Below are 26,740 nucleotides of genomic sequence, written 5' to 3'. Positions count from 1 at the left end.
GGAGAGGAGGGGAGGGGAGGGGAGGGATTTTTAAAACCTGATTTTGTTTGGTTCAAACTTTAGGAGGGGAGGGGAGGGAAATGGAGGGGAGCAAAATCCCTCTAACTTCAACTTTTTGTTCCCCCAAAAGTGGGGGAATTAGGAGGGGAAATAAATTTCGGACAAAAATAACCCTGCACAAATTTAAAAATTCCAATTTTTTATCCTAGGGTTTCCCTTCTTTATACCAACACCAGTCCTCATCTTTGATCTCTCTCGCCGCCGGCGTCGGCGTTGACGAACCTGACCATCGGATCGACCTCAATTTCGTTTTTTTTATAGGCCTCAATTTCGTATATGTCCACCATTATATTCAAGCTTTGCAAATAACTATATATGTACCCCTGCCTTTTGCTACAGACGTTGGGAATAGCATATGCATTTTCTTCATTTATTTGGCTTTGTGGCCCATTTAATTACAGGTCTTGTGGTAGGCAACCAGTGTTTGTTTCATCTTTAATTGCAATTGTCATTACCTTACTTTTGTGAACTGAATAGTGCATCTGCGTTCTCCTTTTTGTCACTGTGTAAGGTCTGGAAAATTATGGTTTGTGAAGTTGTTGATGAAGAAAGGATGTTATATTGTATTGCTAAATTCAAGTAAATATGTAAAAAGGTATAAAAGTAATTTTAATCATAAAATATCTTCCCTACCTTCATATACCAAAAAAAAAAGTTATTTTCCCGCCCCTCCCCTCTTATGAACCAAACGTAATAAGTATTAAAATCTCTCCCTTCCCTTCTCCTCCCCTCCCCTCCCCTCCCCTCCATTAAAATCCCACCCCTCCCCTCCCCTCCTTTGAACCAAACAGGGGCTAAGGGCATTATTGTATTTTTATTTATATATACGGGGCGGAGACCTCACAGAACAGGAGACTAATCCACACCTCGTCCCCAAATTTGTGCCTAAGGGATTTCATCTGCATCCCTATCTCACATGCAAAAAAAAATCCCTGATTGGACCCCAAATAAGGCAATCCATGTTGAGATTGTGATGTGCAGATATAAATTGTCATCCCTACTCGTGCGCATATGCTACATGAAATTTCTTTTTCTTTTCTAAAATTTTATTTTTTAAATATTTAATTTACAATAGATGATTTTTTTATTGGAAAACAGAGACTACTTTTGGCTTACACATAAAAATTACTCCCTCCGGTCCTATTTATAAGCATGAAAGAGAAGAAAAATCTTGGTCCTTTTTATAAGAACCAAATGAAAGTTTGAACTATATTAATTATTTTTTTCCAATGATGCCCTTATTAATTCTAGCTTGTAAAATGTGTCTCATTAATTATTCTCTCTCTTTCCCACTTTCCAACACTATTAACAAAGGGTAATTTTGGAAGTTTATTTTGATTCAAAACATATTTAATGCATTTTATCTAGTTTAACTACATTTCTTAAACTATGTGAATTTTTTTTTTGTTACTTATAAATAAGACCGGAGGGAGTAGATTCTTTTGTCAAACACATAAAATAAAATTGTTGCAATGCATTCATATAATACAATTTTTACAACATGGGAATTTTTCTCTACATTCCTTTCCTCTTGGAGTGACTCTTCTCCTCCTCTAATTATTAACCTTCACAGTTTGTGACCTCTCACTCCACTCCTCCTCTTGGATCATGCGTGCATTATCCAAGAGCCGCCTAAATATGTTACTCCTGTATGACTATACGTTGCTATGAAAACAGAGCTAATTCATGCGTGCATTATCCAAGAATTCAAGCATCGATCAATTCCCACAATAGCCAATAAATGATTTAACTTATATCAAGAATACCAATGGACAGCTCAAAACTGAATAGAAAATTGAATTTGCAATGCCATGATTGATGCATCCGTGTATATATGAACATTGGTTAAAACAAACTTCCTAACATTGGTATTACCATGGCTGCTAGTACTAATCAAACAGATGCACCCATATCCCTGAAACTCCTGGTGAACAAAGAGACCAACAAAGTCTTGTTTGCTGAGGCAGGAAAGGAATTTGGGGATATTCTCTGCAACTTTCTAACATTCCCTTTAGCAACCATTGCAAGACTTGTGCAGAAGAAGTCAAGCATGGGATCAATCACAATTGGTTGTCTTAATTCACTCTATCAAAGTGTGGAGAATCTTGATGAAAAATGTCTGCGGAAAGTGACAAGCAAACAAGTGCTATTGCGGCCGCCGGAATCTTATTGCAGCAGGAGTCTAAAACTGAACATAGATGAAGTGAGCCTAAAAAGTACTTCATCTGTTCCAATGCTGAATGCATTTATAATTATGCGTTGAGCACTATGGAAAATCAAAGATGCTGGTGTGGTACTGGTGATAATCTTATGACCCGCCCAGTTTTCATGAAACATTTTTGCCAGGGATTTGTTAAAGATGATGTGAGTTTTGTCATCACTGATGATTTAATTTGACTGTCATGCCAAATTCTATTCAACATTCAAGTTTTGGTCTGCTTCAGAGTTTAAGAGTCCAAAGCACTGGTTCTATAAAGGAAATGACTGTGAATGTCACAAAGGAAAAGGTTTTTTATTTCCAATTTTAATTTGTTACCTAGATAATGCTGCATATGGTTTTGATTCATTCCTGATAATTTTCTATTTCATTTATTCTATCACTATTTCATGGGATTTTCTTTCTGTCTTTTGTATAGGTAGTGGATCTGCTAAAGTGTTCACTGCTCTCCAAATCAACTCTGACAGACTTGTTCCTACTAAAGAAACCATCACTCGAAATGTCAAGTTTTTCTCCATGTAGAATTCAATATGGTATTAATATCCAAATAAACCTCAAGCTAGTAGTAAGAAAATCAGATGGCAAGATATTGTATGCTCAAGGGGAAGAAGATTTTGCTGACTTCCTGTTAAGTTTTCTCACCTTCCCTTTAGGAGCAGTACTACGTGTGTTGGGAGGAGAATCTTGTGTGGGAAGCCTTGATGGATTATACAGCAGTATTTATAATCTGAATGAAAAATATTTGATGTCAACAGAAGCAAAAAACAAGCTTATTAATCCTCGCCTCGCCTCGTATCTCAAGTCAATAAATAAGTTATTGCCAATTTACAGTCCAGCATATCGTTGTTATTATCAACGTGGTAGTTTCAAAGAAAGTTTAACTCATGATGAACTTTATATAACTGAGGATCTCCAGGGTACTGGTGGTCATATACAAATGTCTTTGGTGTGTCCAGGATTTTCTGCAGGGTATGTCAAAGGAGCAGCAACATACATTGCTACAGATGACTTGGTGGTAACACCAGTTTCTCCGATTTCAGCTGTATCTTTTATAAGCCGTCTAGGAACTTCTCTTTGTGACCTTGAGGAAAAGGCTGTCACCATTGGCGTCAAGGAGGTAAGTACTCATGTTTGTCTCAGCTCATTTTTCCACAAAATCAATTCTGTTGCCGAAGTTAATTGTTTTTGGCTTTAAAATTAATGGTAGAATGATTTTTAAATTACATGCATTTTTATATTATATTGTTGCTACTCTATGTCTCTATCCATTTATGTATTTGAAGCTAAACTATTCTAACATGAGAATGTTTTACTCTGTTGTCTTGGTGGTGCAGTATCTCAGCATATTGAAAGCATCTCTGACCTCAACATCTGCTTTAACAAATGGTCTTCGTCACTTGTTTTGCTGAGGCAGGGAAGGACTTTGTGGACATTCTCTGCAGCTTCTTGACATTGCCTTTAGCAACCTTTGCAAGACTTGTTCAGAAGGAGTCAAACATGGGGACAGTCACAGTTGGTTGTCTCAATTCACTCTATCAAGGTGTTGAGAATCTTGATCAACAGTGTCTGCAGACTATGACAAACAAAGAACTGCTATTGCAGCCATCACAATCATATAGCAGGACTTTGAAACTGAACATTGATGAATACATTGAGCCCAAAAAATACTTCATCTGTGAGAAGGCTGCAGCATGCAATTCTCACCTGTTGAGCATTTGCGAAAATAGAAATTGCAGGTGTGGGAGTCTTCTGAGCCGTCTGGTTTTCATGACAAATTTTGGTGGAGGATTTGTTAGAGATGATGAGGTCACATTCGTGTCACGGATGATTTGATCGTCAAGCCTAACTCTATTGAATATACAAGTCTTGGTCTGCTTCAGAGTTTAGGATGTGGAGTCCAAGATACAGACACTATCTCAATAAAGGAAATGAATGTGAATGTCCCAAAGGAAAAGGTTTTCTTACAGTTTTTTTATTTCTTTGTATCTTTTAGTGTGTTAAATTGTTATCGCAATTCCGACCATGTTTGACGAAAGCCAAAGGTCTTCCAAATAAATACGGATCCTAAGAATCGAATTCTCGACTTAGAGGTTCAAACGACCAACCAAAGATAGATACAAAGAAACTGCATTTTCCTTTAGTGTAATTGTGGTGAAAATTTATAATTTTCCTATAATTATTCCACTACAATATAATTTTATATGATTTTGTTGAGATTTGATATTCCTTTGTTTTTTAGGTACTGGATCTGCTAAAGTGTTCTCTGCTCTCCAAGTCAACTCTTACAGACTTCTTCTTACTAAAGAAACCATTACTTGAAATGTCAAGATTTTCTCCATGTTTTCATTTTGTCAATAGTGTTGGAATAAAGGTGAAGCTAGTAATAAGAAAATCAGATGGCAAGCTAGTGTATGTTCATGGGGAAAAAGATTTTGCTGACTTCCTGTTAAGTTTTCTCACCTTCCCTTTGGGAGCAGTATTACGTGTGTTGGGAGAAGAATCTTGTGTGGGAAGCATTGATGGATTATACAGTAGTATAGCTAAGTTAAATGAAAAATATTTCATGTCAACAGAGGCAAAGAACAAGCTTATTGATCCTCGCCTCGCCTCGCATTTCAAGTCAAGCAAGCATATATTACCAACACACGAGGCTCAATATCGTTATTTTCAACATAGTAGATTCAGGGAAAGTTCTATTGATGATAAAATTTATTTAACTGAGGAGCATGAGTACTGGTGGTTTCCGTGAAGAAATGTCTCTGGTTAATTCTGGATTATCAGGATATGTCAAAAGAGCAGCTACATACATCGTTACAGATGATTTAGTGATAACACCTGTTTCTTTTATGTCAGCTGTATATTTCAGACAGAGACTAGGAATTCCTCTTGGTGACCTTGAACAAAAGGATGTCACCATTGGCTACAACGAGGTACGCGAATTTAACTTGTAGCCTTATAACTGTTGAAATTGTATCCTAATTTCTTGTTTCGGCAATGATTCTTGACATATTATTTTTGAAAAAGATATAAAAGATGAGTGGATCAATTTCAAACTTACATGATGGTTTCATGAGATTTTGTAGCCAATGCTAATTTTACTTTGTTGTCTTGGTGCAGTGTATCAATATAATGAAAGCATCTTTGACCTCAACAACTGCTCTAACAAATGCCCTTCGTCACTTGCTCCCCAAAGTTAAGGAGGAGAAATGAGCATAGTTGAGTGAGCTTCAGGTAATTTAAAGGAAATGTTCTGATGAAAACATTACTATGTTCATCATGATGATTGTTAATTGGAAAGTCACATTCAAATGTGTTTTTCTCTATTATTATTACTAGGCATTCCCAGTTTGTGAGATATTTCAATGATATTTTTGGATTGATAACACCTTTTTCTTCTTTTCTTTTCATATTATTAGTCTGATGCTTCATGTTTTCATACAAAAGAATCGTAAAATCAATTCAACCACACGAAAAGAAAAATCAAGTATCATCATTTAAGGATCATCATCATCAAAGCTGAATGGAGGACATGAATTATTCCAAGTGCTCATGAGTAATTATGGCAGTTTCTCTCTAAAGCCAATAAACCTCAAAAGCTTACCTTCTTTCAACATCATAATCACAATTTGGATAGTTTGGAGTACAGACAGTAATTGGTGCAGATTTTTTCAATACACACCATACAGAATCTAATTGGTAAGATAATCTATATTTATATTCAGAATGAAACATCAGCGTCAGCATCCATGTCCATCACCCATCTTCCCATATTTTTGGTGGAAGGCAAACCTGCAGTAACATCCTCTTCAATCCCACATTCATTTGTTCCTCTTCTGATCATGAAGTAACCATCCTGCGATATAGATTAAATTAGATCATTAGCTAAGGCACACCTTTATTAACAGATATTTAAGCTGAAAAATAGTTCAGTTTACATACATCTCCCCAGCTTCTGTTCCATTGATTTGCGATAAGCTGAAACAGAAAATTTTCAATCAGTATACATTCTGAATTTCATAAAGCAGCATTGTCTAGGGGACGAAAACGAAAGTGTCAATACTCAGAAACATATCAACATACCCAATAGTCCTCCCCCTCGTCAGTTGTTCCCCACCCAATCAGCTTTACTGCATGACCACCTAATTGAGAACCTGTGATGTGCTTGTAAACTCCCGATTTGTAGTGGGCAAAATCCTGTGAAGAGGTGAAAATTAGTGAGAGGTTTGCAAAAATACATGAAAATGGTTCTAGAGAGTTGCAGTTGCACCCATCATCCTTTTACAGCACACACAAGAGACCAACAATAACAACCATATGGAAGACACGGTGCCATAATGTCCTGTCATGTATTAAGTTCAAAAATAGACTTTTACCTTTAGTCCTCCTTCATGAAAAATCACGAAATACTTAAACTCATCGTCAGTGTTCCAACATAAGGTAAATCCATAATTAGGTTTTCGAATCCAATATGATTTGCCAAAAGAATCAAACATATATCTTTATCCTTAATAGGTGTATAGTTGATCAGAATGAAAAGTCTTGTTCATCTGAGCCTCCAACAAGTGAGATTATTTTCAATTTCCCTACTAAGTTGCTAAACTGGAAGAGATTTCTCATTCCTCTCAATTCGTATCCATAAGTTCATATTTTATGATATGTTTAGCAGTTCAGATCACATGACATCAAATCACAATCATTCACTATCATTGTCTCCAAAATAAGATTATATATTAATAAGTTCAAATAGGATTATTTTGAGTTTCCAATTTTAGACCACTGAAGTTGCACAAAATTTAATTGCAGAAGCAAGGGCAAGAGTTTTCTTTTACCTCATAAACAGTGAATGCGACTTCAACAGGCCCATTCTTATAAACTTCTGCCATGATATCATAGGGATCAGACTTTACCGAATATGCATTAACACTAAAGTGCTTTGACTTCTTCCAAATCTGGTTCCCTTTTACACACTTCCTAACACACTTGGGAGTTTGATATGCTGGCTCACAACCAGGATGAGAACAGCCAATTTGATCAAAGTATGGGTCACACTGTCATGTAAAAAATAAAATGCTGTTTATAAGAAAGCCAGAAAAAACAGAGACATAGTGATCAACTGGGGAATACAAGTCTTATTAGCATCAATTGAAGGGAACATCTGAATGAATACAGATTCTAACTGCCTAGATTTTAGTCCCTAAGTAATAAAGGCAAATGAAAAAATTTGCTACCTCTTCAGTGACAACACCGTGGTGAGCTAAGTATCGCCATGCGTATAGAGGATATCCCCCATCACAGCCAGACCCACAGAGAAAGCCACAGCATGCAAGAAGGTCATTAACAGAAAGAGATACATTCTGCAATTAAACAGATAGGATGTAAATTCCTTTTTCAAATGGTAAAGCCCCTCCAGTGTGTGAAGATTCACTGTGATGCACTAATTAAGAAAAAGTTCAATATTGCTTTATTAGAAGTACTACTGACCACATCAAGATGAATACAAAAGCGATCTGATAACGATTCCACAGCACCAAATGCCCAACAAGAACCACAGTGACCCTGAATCATCAACACAAGGATCAGATGATTACTTTTTGCTCAAAGAACCACAATGGAAGTGTTTGAAAAGTAGCCAATATGAGAAAAACAAGACAATTACCTGATCTTTAATTTGAAAAGTGATTCAGAAATCCAAGTTATTGTCAATAACAAAGAAAAATAAAAGGGTCAGCACTTCCTTCCAATCACACTAATTAATTATTAAAAAAAAGTAATGAGAAGGAACTAGTAACTGACCTAGGATTCTTCCAATAGTGCTACACTGCGACCAAGCCGTCCTTGCATCGAAACTCTTCGGCAACTTCAATGATCTCGGATGAGATACAACGGGTGTACTTCTGAGCTCCTTCTTAGGCGATGGTTTCACTCCAAGAAGGCGCTTAAATTGTGCAACCTGTGCAGTGCATCAAACAAAATACATGCCTTCCAAAGTCAAAAACATATTATCATGTGACTAAAGCATGTTCAAGTGAAAATGAGAAAATTCCAATTTAAAGAGTAAATAACAATCATCAAGAGGGTATTGGATTTGGATCCTCTCCATCTCCTCTCCATCCAAAATCTGAGCCATCGATTTTAAATTTTAAAGGTGAGGATTAATTCATGTTTTCTCTCTCTTCTTAAATTGATCCAAGCCTTTAAATACAATTCATTTTTTCTCTCTCTTCTTAAATTGATCTAAGCCTTTAAATTTCAAAATCAATGGCTCAGATTTGGATGGAGAGAGGATGGAGGAAACATGGATGGAGAGGATCCAAACCCGAGGGTATTATATTATGCAGGTAAAGTTGAAGACTAACTGTGTAGTTGGAGAAACGAGGACTGATAGCAGCCTCCCATCCTGCCCCGGGGTTTTCGTTAATCTCTTTCGCAATTGACTCCTGCATCATGATCATAACGTTAAAACTGTCAAATAACCAATTAATTATCCGAAAAGCTTAAGTTGTTACGTAAAAGATACATTAATGAATGATTATATTTCTAACAAAAACCATTCATCAAATCACATGGCATGAACAGTAAATTCAAACTTCAAATATTCAAAAAAAAAACTAAGCATCCGCAATTAAGGTTGAAACAAGTGAAATGAATTAATTACCTGAAGAATACGAGAGTTAAGCTTGAGAGTAGAAAGCTGTTGTGGTTCTGCTTCAGCGATCTGTGAACAAGGAGGTAGTGATTAAAGAAAGGAAGCATAAATAGACATGATCAAACCCTAGGAAGAAGCAGAAAAAGGGGGAAAATGGATGTTGAAGAAAAGAAATAACCTGGAGATAGTAGACGGAGAAAGCCAGAAACAAGGTAGCGAGGAGGGGAAGAAGAGTTGAGGCCATTTTCCTTGTTGGTGATGGAATGAAAAAGTGGGAGCTGAATTTTGTATTTTATAGATAGATGAATGTTGGTATGATTGGCAAGTTGAGGTGGGGTATTTGGCGTGTATAATATAATATAATAAATACTACTACTAGTTTATTTGTTACAAGTTACTACATGAGTTGCAGAGGGTGACAATTTGAGTGTTGCGTGGGGATGAAAACTCTAACATGACATGAGATGGGATTGGATTGGATTGGGTGAGAAAAAGGGAAAGTTTCAACAGTGCCGCGCAAGTTTCAAAGAAAATAACAGAAAATTCACAACACGACACAAACAGCACACCCAACCCAACTTTCGTGATCCAGATTCCAATGGATAGGGGAGATATTTTTATTTTCCGTTTTCAAAATGTAGATATTTTTTTGGTTCTTAATTAATGGTGTCGTATCGTGTGGTCTGCAGTACCACCTCCATCCTCCAGTCAAATTGGCTGCCGGTATCATGGGCTTCCTGGTCCTGCTTCGAGATCCACACACTTTCCAATGGCGATCATCAACTTATGAATACACAATGAAACATGCTCGAAGAATGAAAAATGTAAATGTGAAAGGAATATGTAATAAATTTAAAACTGTTTTTATTAGTTGTTTACTAAATGTGAGGTACCTAATAGAGAATTTTTTTAAAAAAATAGTAAGTAGGAGACAAAGAGGAAGTACAATAAAATACAATGTTTTTCCATTAGTTGATGTGGGTTACATTACATGTATTTAGATGATGTCATGGAGCATTATCATGAATCTATTAAAAAATAGATTTGTTTAATATGGTTCATTAGAAAAATGAATTATGGTAGTTCAATGAATACAAATTAAAAATTGTAATAAGTCAAGATTTTAAATTACAAACAAAATGTCCTCACTCTGCTTTACTCCCTCTACCATCGTTTTCGTTGGTGTTGCTAGTCAAAAACAAGCAACAAATGAAAAATAAGTGAGAAATATTTCAAACACTATTATTTGTCAAATTTATGTAGTCTTAGTTAATTGGGCGTTGATCATATAATTTAGTGAGTCTTGCTTGAATTTTAACAAATATAATAAAGTATTGACTAAAGAATGTTAAATTGAATGTTAGGAGTTTGGAGAGTTGTCTCACTCCTGAAATATCGCGCTACGATGACTCGATTGACAAAATGGCCAAGACTTAGTTAAAGACCCCAATAGAAATGTCTCTTCCCCTCAAAATCTTACCCACCAATGCTATTTATAACAGATGAAATCCAAACAACCTGTGGAATAAAGCCAAATAATAAATGAGCAGTTCGTAAACCATAATAGTAATAAAGTCATTCATTGTCATAATCAACACAATAAATGCACACAAGTGACCTGACAACTGAAGGGGCAAAGAAGGGCCCTATGAGAGGGCACCGAGGGTCGGGGGAACACCATCTTCATTCTAACGATAATCTAAGACCTAAGTTTGGACTTTATCTTTTGAGGTTGAGGCCCTCATAAGCCATAACAAGTATTAATTTTAATAACTATAACTATAACTATTTTATTTTTCCAACCAAATAAAAGCTTATAAGTTAGAAGATGCATGATGATATTCCTAGAAGTGCAAATGATGCAGCAGACTGTCTTACAAGTTTGAGAGCGAATGTTCAATGTCCTCTCCTGCGCTTGGAGGATCCTCCTCCACAACTTCATCCCATCTTAGCTAGTGATTTGTTAGCCTTGTAGTCTTTTTCTCTTGTCATACCTTTCCGATGTACCAAAAAAGAAGATACATGCTGAACTATGAAGTTTTTGGAGCTCTTTGGTTTTTCACGCAATAGCATAAATCGAAGCTCACAAATAATAATTTTAAAATGTGTAAAAGGTGTTTTTCTGTCAAATGCAAAGAATTATTCCATCTCCTCTTTTGGTCGATGTGGATATTAAGCCCGTATACTTTGGGCTTACAGTAGATTGCCACATCCACCCTACCCGAAACAAAAAACAAAAAAATTCAAAACTCAAAAGGACCTGAAACGAAAATGAAAGGAAACCAGAAGAACGAAGTAAGAAAAAAATTTAAAAATAAAAAAATAAGAAAGGAGGAAAAGTTCGAAGGCCAACTTGAGCAGGCACCAGAGCAGAGAGAGAGAGAGAGAGAGAGAGATCTCCGGTTAGCTTCTTCAGACAACCGCAATTCCTGTCAAATCACAATTCAACCCTCCGCAAGCTAACCGCTTAGAAAGCCATTTCATACAGTGCGTGATTTTGCTTTTGCTTTTGCTTATTCCTCCTGTTTGGTTACTCGGAAAATCAGAATCAAAGAAAAGGAAAGGAAAGGAGCATGGTTGTTGATGAGGGAAGAAGTTTCTAACTCCATTTAGATGAATGCACGCACGCACGCACATTTGATTCCTCAAATCCACACGGGAATCTGAATTCAAACCAAATCTGAAGTGCGATTCCGATCTCGACGACTTCTAGTAGCTTCCGAAGAAGATGCTGCGTCTGAAAGCTTTCCGGCCTTCGAATGACAAAATCGTTAAGATCCAGTTGCATCCCACGCATCCGTGGATGGTAACTGCGGATGATTCAGATCGAGTCTCTGTTTGGAATTGGGAACACCGCCAGGTAGAGCTTCTTCTTTCAGTTCATTGCTTCGTTTTCCCTTTCTGTGTTGTTGCATTTTGACGATGACATTCTTCTTCTTCAGGTCATATATGAGTTGAAAGCTGGCGGAGTCGATGAGCGGCGTTTGGTCGGTGCCAAATTGGAGAAGCTAGCTGAAGGAGAAACAGGTTCAACTCTTTTCCTGTGACTCAAAAATTCTTACAGAGAAATATATGTATAGTGGTGTAGCCTTAGTAATTGTTGTTCTATTATAGACCTGTTGCATTTGCTTTTATAGGAATAGTTTGGAAACATAAAACTCATGATCTGTAAATGTACTATGCTACTGGTATTTTGTAACAATTTTCAGTTGGAGTTTGTTAATTTCTGGCATTCTGCTTTTAGTAGTTATTTTGAGGAATTAACTAGCTGCCTTGGTTGCCGTTATGTTCTTAGTAGTTAAAAAACCTCAATCAAGTGATTTTGCTTAACGAGACTGAAGGCTATCATAATTTATAATCCCCAGGGATAATATTCTTCCTGTTTGGTTAATTTTTTCTAGGATGCAGACTTTATTTACTGTAGTTTTTTTTTTCTCCGACAACAAAAACTGCTCGAGTTTCCATTCATGTAAGTCACTGGTTAATTTTGATGACGTACGTATCTAAGGTGGTTGAATTCACTACTTGTTAGTATTATCAGCGTCTAGCTAGAACAGCACAATAAACTTGTTTCCGAACATTATTCATGGATTTTAACATTTCTACGCTGATTTAGTAACACAACTTGATTGTGATATGTTTTTTTGTTTGATAGAGTCTAGAGGGAAACCCACAGAAGCCATTCGAGGAGGAAGGTAGTATACCCTTGCTTTGTGTATTTTTTTCCCCTTCTGACTTTTTTATGGTTCATTTATTTATCACAACTTGTTACCTGCCTTAAAGTGTTAAGCAGGTAAAGTTTTTTGATGATGATGTACGCTTTTGGCAACTTTGGCATAATCGGTCTGCAGCTGCAGAGGCTCCGACCGCTGTCCATACTTCAGCTTTCAGTTCTCCTGCCGCATCAACAAAAGGGAGGCATTTTCTTGTCATATGTTGTTTAAACAAAGCTATATTTTTGGACTTGGTGACAATGCGAGGCCGTGATGTACCAAAGCAAGAGCTTGATAACAAGTCCCTTCATTGGTAATTTATACGACATATTCAATATTCTTAAGGTTCTTCTGACATTGATGTTAAACTTGCTGTAAAAGTCTAAACTATCTATTAACACGATATAAATTGACTATCTGATGGCTGTTGATACTTTTGGGACAATGACCATCTAGATAATCCTTTTCTACTTCCTTTTATATCTTTGAAGTTGACATTGATATAGTTTAATGTTCTCCAACTTAAACAGTGTTGCATGTTATATCAATTTGTGCCAATATTTATTTGTTTATAGCTTTCTTTCCAGATTCATCTTGAATCACATTAACTTATATGAATTTGAATTGAACAATAAGGATATTTGCACTCTTGTGGATTCATCGGACAAATACTGTAGTACAAGTATTCCTTATATTTGATCATTTAAAAGGAAATGGTCTTTATCAGTAAAATAGTTTCATAAGAAAGTAAAATTCATTTCTCCTTAAATAGTCTCACTGGGTTTGTTGCCTTCCACACTGCCAATTATTTATTTTCATGGACACATACAGACACAATCATCGAAATGTGCATATATTTACTTAATGGTTGCTTGGTTAAGCATCTGAGCATGTGCAGGTATATTTACTTAATGGTTTCTTTGCTGTTATTCACTGTACAAATTGTAAGCCCTAGGTGTGAACAATCATCACCTTTTCATTAAAGACAAACCAAACTTCTGCTTTATCATTTTCTTGATTCTTGATTCTTGATTGAAATTTGGCATCGCATATTAATCTAGTCCCTTGAACTTCATATGACATGTTTAGTATTTCAGTCATAAAAATCAATTTCCATGAATACATATGTTCATTTACATATTGCATTCTTCTTTTTGCAATCTTTATGGATGTCGTATGAGTTTTTCTCATTTTCCAATTTTATCTGCTATTTTAGCATGGAGTTCCTTTATAGATCCGGCTCTAGCGATGGTCCTCTTGTTGCTTTTGGTGCATCTGATGGAGTCATTAGAGTTCTCTCAATGATGACATGGAAGGTGGGTGCCTAAAATACTAATCTTGTTACAACTATTTCTATCAGCATTCAGCATGTTATATGCTGCTTTTGTTCCCTGCAGCTCGTGCGAAGGTACACTGGAGGTCATAAAGGAACAATCTCTTGCTTGATGTCCTTCATGGCTGCTTCTGGCGAGGTAAATCTTGATTCGGTGATTCCTAATGCTACTGGTATTGTTTTCAGGAACTTCTAATTCTCTTTCATCCCTTGTGGCCTCACCTATGTTTTAACAAAGAGTAATATTATTACTCACGCTTTTCCCATATTGTGTATAGGTAGCCATTGGATCAGACTTGTGTTAGTTGGTGTTGATGTAACAGCCCTGCACATATCTAATGGCTACCTATGCAGATCATGAGTATGTAATAGTAATATTACTTTTCAGAATTACCAGGTTATTTTGAATGCAAATAGTGACTAATTTTCATTGTTTGAACATGATTTTGAGTCTAAAACCATGGTTTGCGTAAAAGTAAAATAAAGTTACTTTCCCGTTGAATCAAACCATGGTTTGCAAACTTTTGTCTAAAACATAGCTAGAGAATAATTACAATTGTTTGTTAAAATGTCAAACGTCTGTGCAGTTGATTATCTCTGTATAGTACTTTTATGTTTGGAAGTACTTGTGAAATTTCATTCCTTTTTTGGGGGGTGGGGGTTATGGTTGGCTTTCAGGCTCTTCTGGTTTCAGGGGCTAGTGATGGATTGCTCATACTTTGGAGTGCCGATCATGGTCAAGATTCACGTGAACTTGTGCCCAAGCTTAGTTTAAAGGTACTGTTCTTTTCCTTTTGCAAGCTGCTCTTTGTCCCTTTGTTCAGTAATTAGTGAAAGATGAATGAATTATTGCTTGTTATGGATGTAAAACCGGTATTAGCCACCATTTGTCATTGCTTAACAGTTGCTATTTTCCATCTGTTTAATTTTGTGCGTTGTATTTGGTCAAGTCCTATATGGATAAGAGATGAATAACATATTATATTATAATAGGAAAGGAAGGGCTAAAGTTCAGGAACAAGAATGCCACATTAAATTTAGGCGAATTAGTTAAATTCTGATGTTTTTCTTTTTAGTGGTGTGCAGCTTATTTTTCTTTTCCTTTCTTCTTTTCTACTTATTATTCTTTTCTATATGACATGTACTGATTCAATGCATGCATATTTCATTGGTTTATGATGCCACGTGATGCATCTAGGCTCATGATGGCGGGGTTGTGGCAGTAGAGCTGTCTAGGGTGATGGGAGGTACTCCTCAGCTAATTACAATTGGTGCAGATAAGACATTAGCCATATGGGACACAGTCTCCTTTAAGGTGCGGTTAGTGGTGCTAATGTCTGGATATTTGTAATTCTATAAAAGTTCTCCTTCTGACTGGTGACTATAAAAACTTAGCATGAACATACTTTTAATTCTCAGGAACTGCGGCGTATAAAGCCAGTTCCAAAATTGGCTTGTCACAGTGTGGCTTCTTGGTGCCATCCTCGAGCTCCAAACCTTGATATTCTAACCTGTGTCAAAGATTCTCACATTTGGTATGTTGTTTTCTTTCTCCTTTGGTGATTTCAAGTTTCTTATTTATTTACCTGATAGTATGATGAGTATATTTATCATACATTTTGAAGAAAAAAATATTTAAACTTTTGTTAGGGCGATCGAACATCCCACTTATTCTGCTCTCACAAGGCCATTGTGTGAATTGACCACAGTTATTCCTCCACAAGCCCTTGCTCCCAGTAAGAAACTGAGGGTATGTGGTTAATTGCTTATAATTTAGCACCTTTTTTTCCGTTAATTATGACTTTTTAGTATGTTCTGTTCCTTGTGTATTTTTATTGAAGCTAGTCAATGTAGAAGAGTGATATAAATATAATTCAAAGCATCTAAATACTTCAAGAATGATCATTCTAAATGGAGGCTAGGATAGATCAAGATTGAATGCAATAAAATCTGTAGAAAGCTTTACTTTCTCCTGTTAGAAGTTTTTGTTTGTTGTAGTAGATGCTTATCATGCTCTAGGATAATAAGTCTTTTACAACAGAGAAGAAACTGAACTTCAACCCCGTATTACTCCATGCCCAATTTACCAATCTTTTTGTGGACTGCCTGGTAATGGATTTGGTCAAACTTATTTTACCACTGTTTTTTGCTGCAGGTGTATTGTATGGTAGCACATACCTTGCAGCCACATCTTGTTGCTACTGGAACCAATATTGGTGTTATTATCTGCGAGTTTGATTCAAGATCTCTTCCACCTGTAGCACCCCTACCAACCCCATCAGATAGTAGAGAGCATTCTGCCGTATTTGTAATTGAAAGGGAACTAAAGCTATTAAATTTTCAGTTAAACAACTCTGCAAATCCATCTCTTGGAAATAACAGCTCCTTGTCAGAAACTGGAAGACCTAAGGCAGATTTTTTTGAACCATTACCTGTCAAGCAGGGGAAGAAGCACATTAGCACACCTGTTCCACATGATTCACACTCTGTTCTTTCTGTGAGCAATTCAGGAAAGTAAGTTGCCTCTGCTTTTCGCTACGATTCTATTGACTTTTTTCTTCTTTGGAACAATTTTGTAATTAAATATAACAAATTTCTTCAATATAATTTAGTGGTCTTGAATTTTGTTAGATATCAAAAGGACATCTTATAATATCTCGATCATATCTTAGAGTAATTAAGCTAAATTAGATTATTATTTAGATGGGTTTCTTTATTTTCTTATTTACATTGATTTGTTTCCTTTTTAAATTAACTACAATTAGGAGTCTACCCATTACTGTAAATAAGGGTAAGTATCTTGTCTTTTGGAAGATTACACCCTATAGTATTATATCTATATTCATTGTATTCCTGTGTTCTCTTTCTATATCTTAAAAGACTAAACCTTATAATTTCATCATGGTACCAAAGTGGTATCTTCTTCTTGACCCGTGCCATCACTATCCCGCTGTTGAGTTCCCCAAAATTTGTAACTTTGTTATAATACTGTTATTCTCTCATAATATAAAAACAATTTGGTTGATCTTTGTTATCTCAATCTTTCGGGGTACTCTGTTTTTATTCGTATCCCTGTTTTTAGGGTTCTGGTTCTGCCTATCTGTTTTTAGTTGCAACAATCCCAACTAGATCAAGTACATATAAGGTTGTCTCTTGTCTGCCCATGATTTAGCAGAAGTCTGAAATGTTTACTGTTGACCAATTCAGCCCAGATAATGCGTCAAGACCCTCATTAGTTTTCCTTTTTCAAAATGATATATTTGTAACAAGCTTAAAGCTAAGTAAGCTTGAGTCGAGTGTTAGAATATGAAAAATATATCTTATCATATCTTGATCATATTGTAGAGTAATTAAGGTAATTTAGATTATTCTTTAGATTGGCTTCTTTTTTTCATATTTAATTAGTATTAGGAGTCTTAATTAGTTTTCTTATTTAACTGGAACCAGGAGTCCGTCTACCCATTACTATGAATAAGAGTAAGTATTTGTCTTTTGTAAGGTTACACCCACTAAATATGTAACTTGTTTGTATTCCACACGTAAAAAGTCAACACTCACAATAGTTATTACCCTTACCATGTTTGTGTATGTTGTACTGTTTCTATGTTTATCTTCTTTAGCATTTAGTTTTTCAAATTGGAGTGCTTTTTGGGTTGCTTTCTTACTTGCCATTTGTTTGCAGGTATTTATCGGTCGTTTGGCCAGATATACCTTACTTCTCTGTCTACAAGGCCAGTGATTGGTCGATTGTTGACTCCGGCAGTGCAAGACTTCTTGCTTGGGATACATGTCGTGATAGATTTGCTATATTGGAATCAGCAATAACTCCTAGAATTCCTATAATTCCCAAGGGTAGTTCATCAAAGAGAGCAAAAGAAGCTGCTGCAGCACAAGCAGCAGCCGCTGCTGCTGCTGCTGGTACAGCTTCTGTTCAAGTCCGCATCTTGTTAGATGATGGAACGTCAAATATACTAATGAGGTCTGTTGGTGCACGCAGTGAACCAGTAAGATTCTTTGTCTGTCTTATAAAATTCTCTCGTTGCTGGTGACAATGCTTCTATTCTTATGAATAAAATATAAGTAAAATTTTAAAGTAAAGTACTATAGTTAAGATATTATTGATCTCAACTTGCATTTGTTTAATTCTTATCTACAAAACACAATTGTCTATTATTTTCCTAGAACTGACAAATGTATACCTGAAAAAGAAGGGGAGGAAGCTTAGATTAATGCTTGCTCTGATAAATTTTGTCCATTAATTAATTGTTAACTAGCAGAAGGTAATGCGTGGATTGGTTGGTAATTAATAATTATTGCTATTTTTAGACTAAAACCTTATTTTATCCCTTAACATACGTCTCTTTTGTCAATTTAGTGCTTGAAACATATATTTTGTCAATTAAATCCCTAAAGTTTAAAATACCCAATTGTCCTTCTACTCATTTATTATCATGGTTTATATATTAGTGGAGGGAACAAAATTTGTGAATTTCAAACTTACGGATTTAATTGATAAAATTCATTATTGAAGGTAGGACTAAATTGATAAATGATGCACTTATGAGGGACTAAAATGAGGTTTTACTCCTACTTTTATGCACTTGCTAATTGGGTGCTATAGAAATTAACTTATCAGATAATTCACTAGTCAAAGGCTTTCATGTTTACTGTTTCATGCATGGGCTGCAGCACTGTTCTCCTAGATGTATTAAACAGATCTAAGATTTCAAGTCTTCGGAATAAATCCACGCTTATATTGTTGCAAACAAGGGAAGTCTGTTTTCCTATTCAAAGATAGGATGACTTAGTATCCTTGAAAACAGGAACTACAATTTGAAAGGTAGGATGCCTTTCTAACTCATCTATTTCAGGTCATTGGTTTGCATGGAGGGGCACTGCTTGGTATTGCCTATCGAACATCTAGGAGAATCAGTCCTATTGCGGCCACTGCCATTTCAACAATCCAATCTATGCCCTTATCAGGTTATGGAAGCAGTGGTCTTTCTTCTTTTACTACTTATGATGATGGATTTTCTTCTCATCGATCTCCAGCTGAGGCGGCACCTCAAAATTTCCAGCTATACAGGTGAAACTTACACTTTGCAGTGTGCAATTAAAAATAATAATAACTTTGTATCCGCACTCCACAATTATTTTCAAATGAGCATTTCTCCACTGGTCATGTGAATATTTAAATGGAATAATGTTGTTTAAGAGCGGTTACACTTGGAATATGTACCAACTCTGTTTTGTGTCAAACCGTGTATTTGTTCTCAACACTTTATAAGGTCTCTCCTTTCTTAGAATTCCATTTTCTTAGGAACTGATGAAAGATAGGTTCTGACCTTGTTCGCTATAGGTTAAACTTGAATCTTTTCAAGCTTCTATTTTGTTTGATAAAAAGACATAGTCTTTGTGTTCCCTGGGTTCCTTTATTCATTAATTCTTTTTCCAGTTGTTTATTTGAAACCCAACTTCTCCGAACTTTTCTCCATCCAAGTCTTTCTCTTGGAAACATTAGGCTCAGCTCCCTCAAAGGACTTTTTGTTGATCAAGGGTGCTTAGTGAAATTAGTAAGAAGCATCTTTGACCGCCTTGTACACATCACAGGACTATTTGTACAGATACTTTTTTCCATGTTATTTGAATAACGAGACTGCTAATCTGCATTTTCACTGAGGCTTGGCAGCTACAGTGGGCCCTTTAATAAACTTGTTTGACACTTTAGGATGCTTATGTGACGCCTCACCCTCAAATATCAATTAAGGATTTTCCTAAATTATTTGGCTGATAAGTTTTTTATTTTTTGTAATTCTTTGCTGCCTGTAAACTCCTGATTTGCATCACATTCATATAACATTGAATGATAGTTTTGCTTTAATCTGTAGTCTTTGTGGCATGGCTTTGCACTTAATTTGTTTGTGATTCAGTTGGGAGACATTTCAACCTGTGGGGGGTTTACTTCCTCAGCCAGAATGGACTGCTTGGGACCAAACTGTCGAATACTGTGCATTTGCGTACCAACAGTACATAGTCATATCTTCTTTGCGCCCACAATTTAGATACCTGGGAGATGTTGCAATCCCTTATGCTACTAGTGGTGTTTGGCACCGGAGGCAGCTGTTTGTGGCAACACCAACTACTATAGAGTAAGTAAGCTATGGGCATTATATACAATTTTATTCAGTCCTTTTTGAAAATTTTGGTTTATTGGTCCGCCGTCTTCTGTAAGATTGCTTTAGTTGTTTAGCAAGTAGAAATGATAAACTATTCTTTACATTGTTGCTTCCTTGTCTATCTGCTAATAGGCAAAAAAACATCTATTCATCATGACCTAAGAAAAGGAAAAAAAAAAAAGCAATTTTTTGTTTGTTTAGGAAATCTTGATGAACACATATATAGTTCGTGAAGTACCGAAGTAACCAGTCATGGTTATTTCATGTCCAAATTATGGCTAATGGTTAAAAAAATATTGACTGGATAACCATGAGTCTGAACTCTGAACAGAGGTTAATTCTTTCCCTAATTGGAAATTTATTTGCTAGGACTTCCTAAATTGAACTTATTCGTACAAAAAACTAAAATAAACCTTATTCTCACCCCATTCAGGGGAGTTGAACATTATGGGTTTAGCTGCGGTTATTAAAATTTTCCTGTATTTTATAAGCTCTTATACATTGGCACTAATACCTGAGGCTCTTCCCAACTTCATCCTTCCTGTGTGGATATGATGTGTACATCATTATCAATCCCTTTGTGCTTTTACAGAGTAGACCCCAAATCTCTGAAGCTCTCAGTGTTGTGTACTTCTTCATGCTCAATTCTTACTATCCCAGCATATTCACTCCTTTGTTGATTGAACTTAAATTCCACATGTTCTATCTTTATATAATCAAATGAAACCCTTGGTCTCCAAAGCATTTCTCCATAATTCCAACTTAGCATTTACCTTCCCCTTTTGTCTCATTCACCATAACAATATCACTAGTAGAAAAACATACACCTAGGTCCACTTGACCTTGTCTATTCAGTTCTCCAATGTGTGCAAAAAATGTATGCGCTTAAGGTTGAACCTTTGTGCAAATCTATTTGTACAGGGAACTCTTCACTGAATCTTGTTGTCCAAACACTTATAATCTCTTTCTCATACCCCCCCCCCCCCTCTCAAAGAAAAAGAAGAATCCAATTCATTTACCCTTTTTTCAGACATTCATCTATGTTTGTCTTGCTATCTGCCTATGTGGTATAACGAAACTAATAAGAGTAGTACACTTAATAAAAGGCCTGAGGTAAACATATTAAATGAAACCACCTATCCTTATCTTCTAAGTTGCTGTTGAGATCCAACATCAACTAGAGATATGGCCAAACTAGAGCCTATAAAGGTTTGGGCAATCATCACCTCATCAACTAGCTTTTAGGGTTGAGTTAAGCCCAGCCCGAATTCAAGAGTTGTCAAATGAAGATTCATAAATGATTTTCGATTAGTATCTCCAACAGCCAGAATTCACAATTGATTTTACCTTATATTTTTTGTTTTCAGAATTGTCTTTGTGGACGCTGGGGTTGCACAAATTGACATTGAAACTAAGAAGATGAAAGAAGAGCAAAAATTGAAAGAAGCACAGTCAAGAGCAGTCGCAGAGCATGGAGAATTAGCACTAATTACAGTAGAAGGTCCACAATCTACTACAGAAGAAAGAATATCATTGAGGCCACCTATGCTACAGGTTAGAAAAACTTGAATTTTTTTATCATTTATGAAAATGATTGCAAACATCATAGTCTTTTTTGTCTTTCCTCAAAGGTTTTATATTCTGTTTTTATATATAATTAATAGTTATTGCTGGAATGTTTAAAAGTTAATATTTTAGATTGAAGTGTTTCTTATTAGATTTTTTTAATCTGCTGAGTATTTTTGGAAACTACACTTTAAGGTATGTTTATTCTAACAATTTTGATATATTTTGCATCTTGGATTTCTTTCTTGCCTCTATTCTAGGTGGTTCGATTGGCTTCATTTCAGCATGCTCCTTCAGTACCACCTTTCTTAACATCACCAAAACAATCTAGAGTTGATGGTGATGACTCATGGATGGCAAAAGAAGCAGAAGAGAGAAAGGCAAGTGAGGTGGCTGTTGGTGGTGGGGGTGTGTCTGTGGCAGTTACTCGTTTCCCAATGGAACAGAAACGTCCAGTTGGGCCTCTTGTTGTGGTAGGTGTAAGAGATGGAGTTCTTTGGCTGATTGACAGGTAATTTGGACTTCTCAGTTTCAACTGTTTGTTTAAACTTGAAATGGGCTGGGAAAGTAATAGAGAAGATTTGAGTTATTTGCAAGGGAAATACATGGGAATTAAACTATTTCCCATGATCCTCAATTTCTAATGCTTCATTTACTCCTATTGATTTTTATTTCCAACGATGACTATTGATGATCCCGATACTAGAGAGAAGTCAATATAATTTAATCAAACCTTAAGCTTAGGTCAGCGTATTATTATTATGTTACTTCCTGGTAGCCAATGTTTCAACGAATGAGTAGACATACAAGAAAAAATGCATTCAAGTCAAGAATATATGTATTAAAGAGAAAGTCTCTGTAACAAAAAGAAATATATTTAACAATTTATGCACTGTGGTGGATGACAAGATTTGCAATTTTGCTTCTGTTTAGAGTGTCCAACTGAGTCAATCGAGTGTTATCATTTTCTTTGTTTGCTAACATAGGCATGTCTTATTTATGGATGGATATCAAATTTAAGATTTTTATTTGTATTAGATAATGATTTCAAGAAAAATACTACTGATGCCTGGGTTGTGGTAGGTACATGCGTGCTCATGCCTTATCCTTGAGTCATCCTGGTATTCGTTGCCGATGTCTTGCTGCTTATGGTGATGCTGTTAGTGCAGTAAAATGGTACTGATTTCCTTCTCATTTTCCCAGAATTATGACTTAAGGTCAGATGTGTCTTTATATTTACTATTATACTTTATAAAACAGGGCAAGTAGGCTTGGAAGAGAACACCATGATGATTTAGCACAATTTATGCTGGGAATGGGCTATGCTACTGAAGCACTTCATTTGCCTGGAATATCTAAGAGGTATGCTGTATGCCTATATAGCCAAGAGCTATCAATTTCAATTGATTGTATGAATTTTTTCCCCTCCTTATGGCAATGTATGATTAGACCAAAATAATTTTCTGCTTACGTTATGCAGGTTGGAGTTTGATTTGGCAATGAAGAGCAATGATTTGAAGAGAGCTCTTCACTGTCTTCTTACCATGAGTAACAGCAGAGATATAGGACGTGATGGTACTGGGCTTGGTTTGAATGACATTCTAAATTTATCAGATAAAAAAGAAGATATTGCTGAAGGTTTTCAGGGTATAGTAAAGTTCGCAAAAGAGTTCTTGGATCTTATCGACGCTGCAGATGCTACAGCTCAGGGTGAAATTGCTCGTGAAGCTCTCAAAAGGTTAGCTGCAGCTGGTTCAGTGAAAGGTGCTTTACAAGGTCACGAATTGAGGGGATTAGCGTTGCGCCTTGCAAATCATGGAGAGTTGACCAGGCTAAGTGTAAGCAATCTTTCTTAGTATTTTCATTTCCAATCCACTAGTTTTTGGGTGTAAATAACAGACTTGTTTGTTTCTTTAATATTTTAAGTTTTCCTATTTGTCTAAAATTTAACTTGTGCAGTTTATATTTAAATTATTCTTGGAGGTGGTCTGTATTCTTCTTCCTTCTGAGATTATCTAGATTCTAGACTTTTAGGTATTTAATTTTAGGCTTAATACATCAGAAGGCCCCTGAAATTATAAAGGGAATCAGTTCCGGGGCCTGTAAAATTTTCGCATCAAATTTGGTCCCTAAGAATTTTTTTTTAATTCAATTAAGGCCAAATGCTGCCAGACCTCAATTTTGTCCTAGTCATCAATTACACGTGGCTTTTATAATTTTTTTTAATTAAAAAATTAAAAAAAAAATAATAATTCCAACTCAATTATTTAATCAGAAACAAAAAATAAAAACTTAATAAAAACCTAATCTAATAATCCCTTAACTAAACAATCTAATAATCCAAATAATAAACTAACCTAATAATCTAATTATAACCAATACATAATTAAACCCTTTCATCCCCAAATTGAACCCAATTACAAATCTTCCCCATCCCCAAATTGAACCCAGACAAGAAACCAAGCTCTCCTTCCTCCTCCATCACCAAGAACAAGAAATTGGATATTGGTGGGGTTTGGTACGGTTTTGGGTTTGGTATGGTTTGAGGGTAGTGTTGGATTTGGCTGCTGTGAGGCTTTATGGTGGTTGGAATGGAGATTGTGAAAGGTGGGTGGTTCGAATCAACGAGTGGGGTTTTGGTCGGGTGTGTGTAGCTGCTGTGTGATGTGGGTGTAGAGATTCAATGGTGGTTTTTGATTTTGGTAGCAGCTGGTTGCGGAGGAAAGGCTTGAGGGTTGTTCTTGCTTTGATGGTGAAGTGATAGGTTTGTTCTGCACTGGGTTTCATGGAAATACATTCAGCTTTCTAAAAAATGAATGGGGTTTATGTGGTTGTTGAGTGATGGCTTGTGAAGGAGATGAGATGAGGTTCAATGGAGGAGTGAGAGAGGGAGACGTATCAGAGATTGAAGGAGAGATGGAGCTAGGTAGGAGGTTGAAGAAGGCTGAAGAATATTGTTCTATCCCAGATCTTTTTTTTTTTTTTTTTCAGAATCCTGTTCTGGTTTGGGGTTGAACACAATGGTGGGTTTTGTTAGGTTAATGAAAATTAACATGAGTTTGGTTTTGATGAATATGATTTGGGGTTAATTTGAGAGGGTTTGGAATTAAAAAATTAAGTTTTAAAATTTTTCAATTAAAAAATAATTCCAAATGCCACGTGGAAAAGCTGAGTAGACTAAAATTGAAGTCACTTCAGCATCAGACACACTTTGTCCTTAATTGAATTAAAAAAAAATTCTTAGGGACCCAATTTGATGCAAAATTTTTACAGGCCCTGGAACTGATTCCCTTTACAATTTCAGGGGCCTTCTGATGTATTAAGCCTTAATTTTAATATTGTTTGTGTTTTCATCATAACCAAAGATTACATCATGCACCTCAGGGTTTGATAAACAACTTAGTCACACTTGGGTTGGGACGAGAAGCTGCATTTGCTGCTGCTGTTTTGGGTGACAATGCTCTAATGGAGAAAGCATGGCAGGATACTGGAATGCTGGCAGAGGCTGTGCTTCATGCTCATGTATGATTTTTAAGTACAACTAGTCGATCCCTCAATTTATTATTTTTAGTCTGACCTTGTTATTTCCAGGCACACGGACGTCCAACTTTGAAGAACTTGGTTCAGGCCTGGAACCAAGTACTACAGAGAGAGATTGAGCCCACTCCAACACAAAAGACAGATGCTGCTGCTGCTTTTCTAGCTTCTCTTGAGGAGCCTAAGCTTACGAGTTTGGCAGATGCAGGGAAGAAACCGCCTATCGAAATCCTACCCCCGGGGATGATGTCTCTCAACGCTCCTATCTCCATCCAGAAAAAACCAGCTTCTGCTGCTCAGACATCCCAACAACCAGCAGGCAAGCCATTGGCGATAGAAGCACCTCCTACAACCACAGCAGCGCCCGAGAGTGCTACACCACAGCCTGAATCTGGGCCTGCACCAGCTAGTGATCCACTCAAGTCAGAGTCTGCCTCAGACTCAACACCAGTTCCAGCAGCTACTCCACCTCAACCAGAATCAGGTGAAACCACCGCAGAAAATGGAGATCCTACCACTACTAAACCGGGAAGTGATGAAAATCCAAATGTTAATGGGGAAAATCCAACTGTTCAAGCAGAGCCTACGACCGGTCCAGCACCTCCTGAGGTCCCATCACCAGCTGCAGAAGTTACAGAGACTAATGCTCCAAGTCCAACAACAGTGCCTGTGAGTGAGCCCCTCGTATGATTGGCTATCCCTATGGCAGTGTTGACTCGAGCACTTGGTAAATGGATGCATTTCCAATTCAAGTTTTATTTTGATATATTTGTAAAGATATCATTTCAGAGAAAGGGAAATCTACTATTGGTATCGAGCAGCTGTGTTTCCCCTTTTTTCTCTCAATTTTTACAGACACTTGTAACAAGCTGTAAGTGTTCTCTCATTGTGACATTGACATGATTATCCTGACACATACGGGTGTATTATTTTTTCTTCCTATTTTGATTTTTGTTGATTGTCTAAAATTTTGTTTAAACATTTATTTTAAAATTAAACTATATCTTGGCTTTCTGTGCTGCTTTCCTTACGGCATTCAAAAGATCGATTCTTCTGCATTTGCTTGGATATCCCAGATGGTCATTTTTTTTGTCAATGGAGATTCAATAAATGATAAACTCAAGTCAAACGAAACTTACAAATACATAATCAAACGCTAACACGAGCAATACAACAGAGCTCCAAAAGAAACACATTGCAATGTAGGCTCGCTTGCTATAATTTCAAAATCAGGCACAAATTATTGAAATAAAAACTAAGAAAATGCACTCATCACTACCGCTAAGAGTTCATAACACAAAATGCAGCAAATTCCTAGGTTTTGATTTCAACTTCCACATCTTTTTTACTTTGATCGAGTTACTCTGGCATCGTGATAGTTGTGCTTTCAATTCCATTGAATTATGTCAAAATCAAAGCTTTGGAGAGGAAGACCTTGTTGTTCTCTAAACTCCATAAGGCCCATTGGTAGAAGCTCCGGCCGTAGACGGT

The 26,740-nt window shown here is 36.3% G+C and overlaps 2 protein-coding genes across 3 annotated transcripts; one reads left to right on the top strand and one right to left on the bottom strand.

Annotated features, from left to right (window-relative positions):
- Positions 1-5,748: 5,748 nt before the first annotated feature.
- On the bottom strand, positions 5,749-9,504 carry LOC130730973 (cathepsin B-like protease 2). The gene is made up of 11 exons (XM_057583131.1): positions 9,103-9,504; positions 8,934-8,993; positions 8,635-8,715; positions 8,072-8,228; positions 7,935-7,939; positions 7,760-7,834; positions 7,507-7,632; positions 7,108-7,326; positions 6,359-6,472; positions 6,218-6,253; positions 5,749-6,131 (listed from the first exon to the last, which is right to left on the bottom strand). Exons 1-11 carry the CDS (start codon positions 9,166-9,168, stop codon positions 5,997-5,999), a joined length of 1,074 nt encoding a protein of 357 aa, XP_057439114.1. The 5' UTR covers positions 9,169-9,504; the 3' UTR covers positions 5,749-5,996.
- Positions 9,505-11,232: 1,728 nt separating this feature from the next.
- On the top strand, positions 11,233-26,263 carry LOC130730971 (uncharacterized). Of its 2 annotated transcripts, XM_057583127.1 has the most exons (21): positions 11,233-11,784; positions 11,867-11,951; positions 12,580-12,619; positions 12,708-12,950; positions 13,854-13,953; positions 14,035-14,109; positions 14,649-14,747; positions 15,169-15,285; positions 15,390-15,505; positions 15,621-15,720; positions 16,126-16,484; positions 17,653-17,974; positions 18,842-19,056; positions 19,901-20,119; positions 21,514-21,700; positions 21,973-22,223; positions 22,796-22,888; positions 22,973-23,074; positions 23,193-23,550; positions 25,097-25,234; positions 25,304-26,263. In XM_057583127.1, exons 1-21 carry the CDS (start codon positions 11,653-11,655, stop codon positions 25,937-25,939), a joined length of 3,987 nt encoding a protein of 1,328 aa, XP_057439110.1. In that variant the 5' UTR covers positions 11,233-11,652; the 3' UTR covers positions 25,940-26,263. The 2 variants fall into 2 exon arrangements, with proteins under 2 accessions (XP_057439110.1, XP_057439111.1); XM_057583128.1 differs by lacking the exon at positions 11,233-11,784 and having other exon boundaries at positions 11,864-11,951; positions 12,718-12,950.
- The last annotated feature ends 477 nt before the right edge of the window (positions 26,264-26,740 follow it).

The sequence above is a fragment of the Lotus japonicus genome, chromosome 1 (genome assembly GCF_012489685.1).
Source record: "Lotus japonicus ecotype B-129 chromosome 1, LjGifu_v1.2".
NCBI classification, from domain to species: Eukaryota; Viridiplantae; Streptophyta; class Magnoliopsida; order Fabales; family Fabaceae; genus Lotus; species Lotus japonicus.
Note: the sequence above shows the minus strand (reverse complement) of the source record. Positions and strands in the feature narration are given on the sequence as shown.